The sequence below is a fragment of the Leucoraja erinacea genome, chromosome 32, assembly GCF_028641065.1.
Source record: "Leucoraja erinacea ecotype New England chromosome 32, Leri_hhj_1, whole genome shotgun sequence".
Lineage (NCBI taxonomy): Eukaryota > Metazoa > Chordata > Chondrichthyes > Rajiformes > Rajidae > Leucoraja > Leucoraja erinaceus.
The window spans coordinates 14134889-14147206 of NC_073408.1; the positions used below are offsets into that span (position 1 = coordinate 14134889).

The following is a 12318-nucleotide window of genomic DNA, read 5'->3' on the forward strand; positions in this document are numbered from 1 at the left end:
CCCCTTTTCCTAATCGGCCACCATTTAGATAACAGTCTGCTTTCCTGTTTTTGCCACCAAAGTGGATAACCTCACATTTATCCACATTATACTGCATCTGCCATACATTTGTCCACTCACCCAGCCTATCCAAGTCACCTTGCAGCCTCCTAGCATCCTCCTCACAGCTAACACTGCCCCCCAGCTTAGTGTCATCCGCAAACTTGGAGATGTTGCATTCAATTCCCTCGTCCAAATCATTAATATATATTGTAAATAGCTGGGGTCCCAGCACTGAGCCTTGCGGTACCCCACTAGTAACTGCCTGCCATTGTGAAAAGGACCCGTTTACTCCTACTCTTTGCTTCCTGTTTGCCAGCCAGTTCTCTATCCACATCATTACTGAACCCCCAATACCGTGTGCTTTAAGTTTGTATACTAATCTCTTATGTGGGACCTTGTCGAAAGCCTTCTGAAAGTCCAGATACAACACATCCACTAGTTCTCCCCTGTCCACTCTACTAGTTACATCCTCGAAAAATTCTATAAGATTCGTCAGACATGATTTACCTTTCGTAAATCCATGCTGACTTTGTCCAATGATTTAGCCACTTTCCAAATGTGCTGCTATCCCATCTTTAATAACTGACTCTAGCAGTTTCCCCACTACCGATGTTAGACTAACTGGTCTGTAATTCCCCGTTTTCTCTCTTCCTCCCTTTTTAAAAAGTGGGGTTACATTAGCTACCCTCCAATCCTCAGGAACTACTCCAGAATCTAAAGATTTTTGAAAAATTACCACTAATGCATCCACTATTTCTGGAGCTACTTCCTTAAGTACTCTGGGATGCAGCCTATCTGGCCCTGGGGATTTATCGGCCTTTAATCCATTCAATTTACCGAACACCACTTCCCGACTAACCTGGATTTCACTCAGTTCCTCCATCTCCTTTGACCCCGCGGCCCCCTGCTATTTCCGGCAGATTATTTATGTCTTCCTTAGTGAAGACGGAACCAAAGTAGTTATTCAATTGGTCTGCCATATCCTTGTTCCCCATGATTACTTGCAGCAAACCAGCATGGATCTGATGGATTTTAATGCGTTCCTTTTATGCTTCTGATTCTTGCTGAGCTTTGGTGCTTGTGGCATGGTAGGGACTTCACTACTTAATCCAAGTAACCATTTAACAAGATGTCACATTGCCTAGGTACAGTCAGTTGCATAGCATTTAACTACCCCACCCAAAACTCTCCTTTTGCTATTACATGAACTGTACCTCCCTTTCTCATTATTTATGTGCTCACGGCATCTTGGCTTGTATTCAAAACCTTTCGTAGAACATGTTCTTTGTGTTTCTGGCCACTGGTTCCGAGTCATGTGACGCATGATCTCAACATTATGCCAATATGTCAACATATTTTGTCTAGAACAATGGATCATTTAATTTCCCTGCTCTTGGCTTGGCATACATCTTCTTAGTTCTGGGCGCAATTCCACTGCTTTCACCCTATTATTGTCTATGTTTATTTTTACCACTCTAGCTAACGATTACCTGAATGTAAAACTGGTTTGGGAAAACTGATTTTAAGCTTCATTCCTGTACATTCCTCACCACCACCTAAATTATTTAAATTTCCAAGTTCTTGCTCAACCTATAGTATGTCCACATCTTTTAACATTTCATTGTATTACTATCCAGACATATTTGGGTGGCCTCAGCCATTTCTTATCTTCATCAGTTATTCAATGATAATTTTATTCATTTTTACCAATTTAGAATAATTATTCCATAGTCGATCTGATAATCAGTTAGTCCAGTAGACCAAAAGATAAATTTCTCAGGCACGTTTTTCACTCATCATCAAGATTACAAGGAAGAATGAACTAAAAATGGAAGCATTACATAAGGTGGGATGTAAGTATGATTGCATACAAAATGGAATAGTACTTTTTTCTTTGTTTTTTTACTAGCTTCAACCCCATCTTCATCTCTAGTGTATTAATTTCATATTGTTTCACTTGTGATTTTGGATGAAATATATATGTACAGCAATTAATTCTAAACCAAACATTTAAGGCAGAGATATTGTAAGGAGAGGATGCAGTACCTCTTCCTCCCAGAAAATGGCAGAGGCAATCTGTTCTTCACAGGAGAGCAAATAAGTAGTTAGCAACAGAATTTGCAAACTAGGAATTCATTAAAACACCATTTTAATTTCCAGATCAGCATTTTCTTGCTGAAATAATGGTAAGATAATCCTAATTCAGTTCAATATCTTATTATCAAATATGGCAAATTAATATTTTTCCTGCAAATAAACATTTGCTATGCAAGGTCAGTAATTATATTTGAAAGCCAATAACACTGTTTCAGGACATCATTGAATGATGAAAAACACATTGTGCAAGTCTTTATTTCTAACTGTACAAAGTGTTCAAAACCATAAAAATATTAAAGGTTTTGAAAAACTTTGAAAATGAGAATAATACAGATTAAGTGAATATTATAGAATTTTGCAAGCTGAATCTTTTTACAGATTAGTTTATGCAGCAACTGCAATCTCAGTTTTTAGCAAAAATAATCTGATTTAGCTTTCATTTTAAATTGAGCCAAGTTCCACAAAAAAACATCCAAATAACTACGTGTGTGGAATCTAACTGCCAATATTCATCAAGTCACCATAGCCCTTAATTATTATGCCTTCAGTTCCTTCTGGGCTAATATATCAGACAATATTTTGTCCACGGTGATAATAAAGAGATGATTAGTGATTTATTTGAGAGAACTAATAACATGTCTTTTATTGCACTGACCAACAATTGCAGCAGAGCAAAGTTGCTCAATCCACTAGCATTGTTTCAACCTGTTAACACTTTTACCATCACAATATATTGTATGTGATGTTTCTCAAACATCAACATGTGTAAATGACTGAAAAAAGAGAAAACAAAACAAAAATGATATGGCATCAGCAGATCTGAGCTTTCTGATGAAGCTTTTAGGCATCTTGAAAAAATGCTGCATTTCTCCACAAGGTTTGCCATGAGGAATATTTTTGGGACATTTTCTTCATGGCAGCATTGCACAGCTTTGTTGTTTATTAATGATATAACACTAATAATTTATGTGTTGAGAGGGTATGCTTGGGAAAGTTACATTGACATTCAAAACTGTGATTTGATCCTGCTTTAACTGACTTTATTTCCCTGCACCTCCCCAAATAGGTTAAGTTGCACATGTTCTCCAGAGATTTGTTGAGTTATTCCAGCACTGCATCGTTAATTGTACGATAATTAGAAACTAAACTTTGTCAAACCGTAGCCTGACACGGTCATGTTCATAAATCATACCTTATAAGCAATGTGATTAATTCCTCCTTCCCAATCTTGAGATACATCCAAACTCACCAAAGCTGAGACACAGTGGAATGCAGGTGGGATGGATAGTTTTGGAACTCAAATAACATGAAGTCTCATAGATCAGTCAAATATGAGCAAGAAAACCCCCTCCTGATTACCAGCTACTGTCCTCAGTTGAGAAACCGGGCAAAAACACATAGGTAAAGCGCTGAAAGAACAGAGACAGGGATTGTACTGTGAGTGGGGAATATCGATGTGCATCTCCAGGAGTGAATTGGTAACATCAGAAATTTCAGAACTGGCTGAGGCTTGAAGGTCATATTTCTGTTTCTTTTAATTCAATCAATTCAAGTTTTGTTTATAGGGATATACTTTGCTGTGATTTAACATAGACAAACTTTAAGAAAACTTGGACCTAGAAATTAATTTGTGTAGCACAAATATTTAACGTGCTGCATGATTGCTTTATAGCTTAAAATTGATCTTGAGAAGCGATGGTGGTTAACATTGGTTTATTTTCTATGTGTTCATGTATGCAGCACACTCGTGACTGAAGTGTGTATAGCACAGTGGTTAAGTCAAATCTAAGCCAATGAGTGTTGCAATGACATTTCCCCAAATAACTGATTTATTCAAACACAATTTGCATTCATGCAAAGGAAGTCAGATCTAAATGGCAAAGTATGCCTGCATTATTTAAAGACATGTAGGAAGGAACTGCAGATGCAGGTTTAAACCAAAGATAGACACAAAATGCTGGAGTAACTCAGCGTCACGGGCAGCATCTCTGGAGAGAAGGAATGGGTGATGTGACGGTGACTCATGGGCGACATGAGTCTGAAGAAGGGTCTCGAGCCGAAATGTGACCCATTCCTTCTCTCCAAAGCTGCTCCATGTCCCAATGAGTTACTCCAACATTTTGTGTCTACCTTTCATTTAAATATGTCATCCTTGGAGAATTTGGGAGAGTTCGATGAAGAAGAACTCATTGTGATGAGGGCCCTCAGGATTTTACAGGATGACTTGAAATTATTTTTATGAATCTTAAAGCAAATGTTGCCTATTGTGAATTGGAAGATTGAAAGAGCAGTGCTCTTGCTGAATCTCCCCCGGAAGAACGAGAGGGGTCAGCCAGGAACATCCATCCCTCAAGAAACTTTTAGAAGCCTGACTCAAATGATCACCAGTCCAAGTAACAATGCTTCATTAAGTTGGCATTTTCAGAGCCAGTAGATGGTGTCATCTTCTGGAACTCCAGTCATGCACATGTTTTCTGTTGCTCAAAGAGAGAAGATCCAATTCACCTTGAGCATAGTATATAAGGACACATTTCATGTTTCCCAGTTTGCAGTGGGAAACATGGTGTGACCTTGTATATCTCTCCAAGCTGAGTTCAGGGTGTTATAACTACACTGAAGGAAAAAAAATCAAATTCAAAACAAGCCACAGGCATACGAGTCATTCAAAATTTCCTCGGTTGCAGATTTCTACGGGTGATAAAACTGTACCTACTTAATATGCCAGGATTCATATATGAACTTGGAATACTTTATAAATGACCAGATTGCGTATGGCCAGAAAAATAAAAATCATTGTCACAGCGATGCATCTGAGGTATATGCATGACATGTTTGCAATGCGCCCACCATAAACTTTAGCCTGTATGTGGGACAACCTGGGATTTATTCTTGACTGTTCACTCTGGTCATGGTGATGAGTGTAACGTTATCAGTAAATTCAAAACTAGGAGGAGCTTTGTGGGATCTTGTAGTTCCTCAGGTTGCATTTCCACTGTTTGGATTGTTCATACACACATAAAATTCTAAGTTCTACCAGAAAGTGGAATAGTGAAATTAATACCAGATGCTTGTCAATAATTTAACATCATTTTTATTCTTTTATTTTTAAACTATATAGAGAAAAGCTATGGTTTGGGTGCAGATTCTTTGAGTAGGGAAGTATACAATCTTTAAAGAAAATCCATACAATTTCCACATCTTCCAATAGCTTGGTTCCAAGCCCATGTGCGTGCCTTCTTTAATCCACCTCTAAATTTAGTAGTTGCATTCTAAAGGCCATTACTTTTGTGTCATTGTGCCAGAGTTCAAAATCAATTGTAATAAAAATTGGGCATTTATGTCATCTCAATATATAAATACTATGTTCCTCGTGTTCTTATCTTTTTATTCTTTTAATTGGTGTAATATGGCATGGGGCATTGCTTTGCCTGAAGAATGTATTAAAATTTTAATTTTTGTATTCAGCATCTCCACCACTAAGTGCATCCATCGTTGTCTCTGTACTGTACACTGACAATGACAATAAATTGAATCATTTCATTTCATTTCATCCTTAATTGGCCTTATGGAACAGTTACAAGAAGGATTTTTCACTTTTGACACCACTGCAATGTTAGCAGTCAGAGAATTTGCTGTATTGTTAATGTATGAATCTAATAATGTGGCAGTTTTAACCCACAAAAATGAGAGCCGCAATTCAGTCGCTTTCCCACTCTATCCTTAGATCCATTTTTCATACCCTACTATGTGATAATGCTTCTTTTAAACCCATTGGATTTTTTCCGTTCGATTGATGTCACAATTTGTTGGGCTTCAATTGACTTTTATTTAACTTTTTTTTCAGAAATCACCTGAGAGACAGATATGCCAGCCTAAGGTATAATCCTAATTGGAGGAATACCAGAGAGGGAGAAGAAATTCTATTGTCTAAGGAGGTGATTCAACAACAAAGCCCACATCTTAATGATTCGCTGATGACTTTGCTCCAAGAGTCAAATGACCTTTTGGAGAATAATGTTGCAAGGTCCCATGAATTTGAGCAACTAGATTTATCAGAACATAAAAGGCTATCATATAAATCTCAAGGAAGTAGATTTGGTTTCAAAGGAAATGTTAATAATGTAGAGAAACAACCTAAAAGAAAAAGACCTCCTTCTCCTTGTAAATTTGGTGGCAGCAGTCAAGAAGAATGTGACTCTTTAGATTCTTCTGCCTCTTATGATGAAAATAATACAACTGATTTGCATGACCACAGAAAAAGTGGATCAGAATATATTACAAAAACTGCGCTGTGGAATAAATACGGGAAAAATAAATGTCGCAATCGAACAAGTGACAATGAAATGTTGAAGGATCATAAATATAAACGCTTTGACTTATTGGAACAGAAGAAACAAATAGGTAGATCTCAAGGAGTTAGATTTCGTTTGAAAGAGAATGATAACAATGAAGAGAAATCGACTAAAAGGAAAAGACCACCTTCTCCTTATTGTAAAAATACTGAAAGCAGTCAAGAAGAATGTGACTCCCCCGATTCACTTGGATCTTATGAGACCAATAAGAGTGATTCACAAAAGGATAGAAAATTAGCACCAGATAGAATTACAGAAACAGAATCCCAGGAAAACCATGGGAAAAATAAATCACGCCACGAAGACAACGTTGAAAATTTGAACGATCACTATGAGAAAGAGTACACACGGTACCGGGAGCATGAATCAATGCATGGTGATGGAAACGTGCATAGGGTTAAAAACAGAAAGATCCCTGCAGTCTCTTATGACAGAAAATTACAAATGAAAGAAACATCACAGAATGATATTGTGGAACGTAATAAGCAAACTCTGGGAGCACGCAAATTAACCTCATATCAACAATTATACAATGAAAAGAAGACCAAAAGTACTCAGGAGGTAGGTGCGATGGTAATTTTATGGTGTTAACCATGTCCTTGACGAGGGCAGAAGCCATCTCATGTTACAGTGTTGAGGTGTTTGTATATGAAAATTAGTTAACATGTAGTAATTTAACTGATGAAAACATTGCATAATTGGAATTTGTTATGTGTGACTTGATATAATAAAAGGGCATTAGTCTGAAATGTTAATTGTGTTTGTCTGTCCTCAAATACTGTCTGATCCTATTGTGTATTTTCATCATTTCCGATTATTTCATCTGTAGAATTTAGCTTTCATTATCCCATTACACACAGTCAATCCAAACTGGATTTGGCCTTATCGTGGACAGCAGAATGGGCTGATCCTTGAGAACTGGGAGGTGTTCATTAGGGCAAACCAGGGAGATACTGTATCCTTAGGCAATATACAGTAGCTGGGACCTCATCCATGTAATGACCTGACAACCACTGACATGAGGCAAAGGTGTACCTTCCTGTCAAAGCAGCGATGCTAGGAGTAAGTGACAAAAGCTGGAGGTGAAAAAAAGACAGAGCAGTTGGAATGTACGTTTAAAAAAAATCCACAAACTCTTTGCTCTAAGAATATGTTAAGGAGAATGATGGCAAGTTGACATAATATAAATAGAATGATATGATTTGTACAGAGAATGGTAACAACTGAATGTACAATGTTATGTAAGTGTAAATATCATGAAAAATAATTTCTTTTTATGAAATTAGAAAAAATAAGCTTCCTGGATCTCTGTTTCTTTGAAAAGAGAAAGTTGAAGATTAAGTTTACAGGAGGTCTTGAAGGCTAAGAAGATTTTGATAGGTATAATTTTCATGTGAAGGAAGAAAAAGGACACAATGTTTTAGAGTCATCCAGAAATCTAATAAGAAATATTGAAAAAAATCACGTTATTCAAGGATTTGTGAAACTGGTACTTGCTACCACAGGATGCATTCAAAGGAATGCTATTTAAATAGTATGGCAGCCTTAAAGTGCAGAGAGTGCTATTAATTTTCTTCATTTTTAATCCATATCTGTAACAAACAATATATCTATATCTAACAAACATTTTCATTAAGTGTTTTCTCTGGGAAAAAAACCCAGCAGAAGGAACAGCCCTTCAGTCCAGTCAAAGAGATTTCATGCAAATACACAGAATAATTTGCTGTTTTCATTTGCCCCTGGTTGGCACTTACCCAAGGTTACGAAAATAATGAGCAACGATATTCTATCAATATAATTCTGCATGCATTTGATTGTTTGCATCCGATTTGTCAGAGTCTGATCACCAAATGGGAGTCATTTTGCCCGTATATGCTTCCTTCCTTAAGCATGGAGATCAATACAGTACTCCAGGTGTGGACTCACCAGCACCCAGTAAAGTCGTATCAAAACTTCACTACTTTTATATTCCATGCCCTTGCAGTAAGGACAATCAATCCATTGATTGTCCTTACATTGGCAGTGACTAGTGGGGTACCGCAAGGCTCAGTGCTGGGACTCCAGCTATTTACAATATATATTAATGATCTGGATGAGGGAATTGAAGGCAATATCTCCAAGTTTGCGGATGACACTAAGCTGGGGGGCAGTGTTAGCTGTGAGGAGGATGCTAGGAGACTGCAAGGTGACTTGGATAGGCTGGGTGAGTGGGCAAATGTTTGGCAGATGCAGTATAATGTGGATAAATGTGAGGTTATCCATTTTGGTGGCAAAAACGGGAAAGCAGACTATTATCTAAATGGTGGCCGATTGGGAAAGGGGGAGATGCAGCGAGACCTGGGTGTCATGGTACACCAGTCATTGAAGGTAGGCATGCAGGTGCAGCAGGCAGTAAAGAAAGCGAATGGTATGTTAGCTTTCATTGCAAAAGGATTTGAGTATAGGAGCAGGGAGATTCTACTGCAGTTGTACAGGGTCTTGGTGAGACCACACCTGGAGTATTGTGTACAGTTTTGGTCTCCAAATCTGAGGAAGGACATTATTGCCATAGAGGGAGTGCAGAGACGGTTCACCAGACTGATTCCTGGGATGTCAGGACTGTCTTATGAAGAAAGACTGGATAGACTTGGTTTATACTCTAGAATTTAGGAGATTGAGAGGGGATCTTATAGAAACTTACAAAATTCTTAAGGGGTTGGACAGGCTAGATGCAGGAAGATTGTTCCCGATGTTAGGGAAGTCCAGGACAAGGGGTCACAGCTTAAGGATAAGGGGGAAATCCTTTAAAACCGAGATGAGAAGAACTTTTTTCACACAGAGAGTGGTGAATCTCTGGAACTCTCTGCCACAGAGGGTAGTTGAGGCCAGTTCATTGGCTATATTAAGAGAGAGTTAGATGTGGCCCTTGTGGCTAAGGGGATCAGGGGGTATGGAGAGAAGGCAGGTACGGGATACTGAGTTGGATGATCAGCCATGATCATATTGAATGGCGGTGCAGGCTCGAAGGGCCGAATGGCCTACTCCTGCACCTAATTTCTATGTTTCTATGTTTCTATTAACTTTTGTAATTACTTTCTGCATCCATATACTAATATCTTTATATTTCTATTATCTTAGATCATTTTGCACTGCAACATTTACAGTTTCACTCCTCTTAAATAATAATTTTCTTTTTCATTCTTCCTGCCAAAGTGGATGACCTCACAATTTGCTGCGGTATACCCCATCTGGCAACTTCTTGATTACTCACTTAACCTATCTTTTTAGTCCATCTCAATATGCTCCTCATAATGTGCCAACCTATTTATTTTTGTATTATGAGCAAATTTGGCTGTGGTACACCCAGTCCCTTCATCCCAACCATCAACATAGATTACAAATGGTTGAGGCCTAGATCTGAAGATGGGTCCTGCTCCTCCACAGGACAATCCCAGTGTGGGACTTTTGGTCTCTGTGCTCCTGAACAATAACAAACAGCACAAGCGGTCTAGGGGGATGAAGCCAAAGCTGCTCATTGGGAATCTGTTCAATTTGTGTATAACTGATCAGGATTAGAGGGGCTGAGATAGTCAAAGACACAAAGTGCTGGAGTAACGCAGCGGGTCAGGCAGCATCTCTGGAGAAAAAGCATGGGTGACGTTTTGGCTGTTTTTTTCTCTGATAAGTTTTCAGTCTGAAGAAGGGTCCCAACCCTAAATATCACTCCTTTTTGTCCTAAGATGCTGCTTGACCTGCTGAGTTACTCCAGCACTGTGTCTATCTTTGGTATAAACCAGCATCCACAGTTCTTTGTTTCTACAAACGGATTCCTGGGATGCAAATTAAAAAAAACAAAACAGATGCTGGAAATATTCAGCAGGTCAGGCTGCATCTGCAGAAGGAGAAACAGTTAATATATCAGGTCTGAGGTGGGGTGGGAGATTGCAACCTTCACATGGTCCGCCCTGTTTCGACGAATGCAATCAACCCGGCGTGCACAATCAAATAAGATCAAATAGAACAAGTTGTCCTCCAACTTTAGGCTGTGCACGCCATACACAAGAAGAAGAAGGTCTGAGTTCCTTTGTCAGAACAGGATGACAAACAGTCTTGGAACTGAAATGTTAACTGTTTCTTTTTCCACAGATACTGTCTGACATTCTGAGTATTTCCATCATTTTATAGAAGGTAGACACGTCATTTTATATTTTGATTCATGGGATGGCAACTCCATGGGATGGCAAGTGTTTGCTTTGGGGGCTGTGCAGCATAGATTAAAGCTAGGATTCCAAATATTAAAATGTGAGAACTGACATTTTAAATGATGTTTGTTTAGTTTAGTTTAGTTTAGAGATACAGCATAATAACAGGCTCATCGAGTCAAGCTGACCATTGACCACCCGTTCAAACTAGTTCTATTATCCCACTTTCTCATCCATTCCCTGCATGCTAGGGACAATTTACAGAGGACAATTAGCCTACAAACCTGCATGTCTTTGGGATGTGGGGTGAAACCGGAGCACCCGGAGAAAATCAATGCAGTCGCAGGGAGAATGTGCTAACTCCACCCAGGCAGCAGCAGAGTTCAGAATCGAACCTGGGTCCCTGGCACTGTCAGGCAGCAGTTCCACCAGCTGCCCCACTCAGTTTGTGTTTCCTAGAATTTAGAATATTCAGGGTAATTTCATATTAAGACACTAACTTTGAAGATATTAAGAAGAACTGAAAGGGTAGATGGTAGAAGATACATTCTTGAGAGATCACTTTACTGAAGATAGAATAAATATTGGAACTAGGTAAATTATGCTACCTGAAATCAATCTTTTTTTTGTTAATAGAAGCATTATGGGATTTTGACCAAAGATGGATTGTAAGTTAGGCAACATTTCATTTTTGATGTAACTAGCTCAAAGGACTAATTGTTCCTACATTCCTAATGTTGAACATTGAAATGATTTTTTAAACTGCTAATGTTGCTGTTATCTCTTATTGTTTGTTTACAAGCAATATTGAAAGTTACAAGTACAGTGACAACTTTCAGACACTAGAGGGCAGAAGAGACTTCTAAATATCTCAATTGTAAAGATTTGTAGGAAGGAACTGCTCCAGCTTTTTGCGTCTATCTAAATTGAAGGGACTGCAAATAAAATCTACGATAAAAATCACAAAAAGGAAACTTTCTTTAATGTACTTTTTTAAAATGTTAAGCATTTTTTCTTTCTCCCTCTACCATTGCTGTCTGTCTGTCTATCCATTTCTACATGTGTCCCTCATTTGACAATGCATTTTAACTTTATAGGTGCTCAATTAAGAAAGAGATTAACTAAATCACATATATCTTCTGGACCTCCCACCGAAGCTAACTACATATGAGGCTAACTAGTCATTCTAACTTGTGGCTAATACTTGAATCCTCAATTTACTCTCACCCTGACTGGTCTCTGATACATTTTTCTAAGAAGCTCAATATGAACTTGAGGAATAGCATCTTCTTCTATTTAGTTCGACTAAATCCCTCAGGACTCAACAATAAATTCAACAATTTGATAAATAACCAGCTTTTCTCGTTTGTCTGAAAACTAGCCAACTTCGATGAAACTGGGCATGGTGGGGATGAGGACAGAATATAGTGGAATATAGTATAGCATTTGATAGGTTGGGTTTGTTTTCCCTGAAGTGGAGGAGGCCAAGAGGTGATCTGATAGAGATAATTAAAATTATTAGGGAAATAAATAGGATAGATAGTAAAATCTATTTCCCATGGAGGAGATTTCTAAGACTAGAAAGCGTAAGCTTAAGGTGAGAGGTAGAGTTATAGAGGATTGGAGGGGCAATATTTTCACACATA

At 38.3% G+C, this 12318-nt stretch overlaps 1 protein-coding gene across 5 annotated transcripts in view; it reads left to right on the forward strand.

The window, feature by feature from the left end:
• Positions 1-12318, forward strand: part of jhy (junctional cadherin complex regulator) — a 42208-nt gene that overhangs the window by 5499 nt on the left and 24391 nt on the right. For all 5 annotated transcript variants that reach the window (XM_055660798.1, XM_055660796.1, XM_055660797.1 and 2 more), the window contains exon 4: positions 5984-7052. In XM_055660798.1, coding sequence (XP_055516773.1) covers positions 5984-7052 — 1069 coding nt within the window. The remainder of the gene's footprint in view (positions 1-5983; positions 7053-12318) is intronic.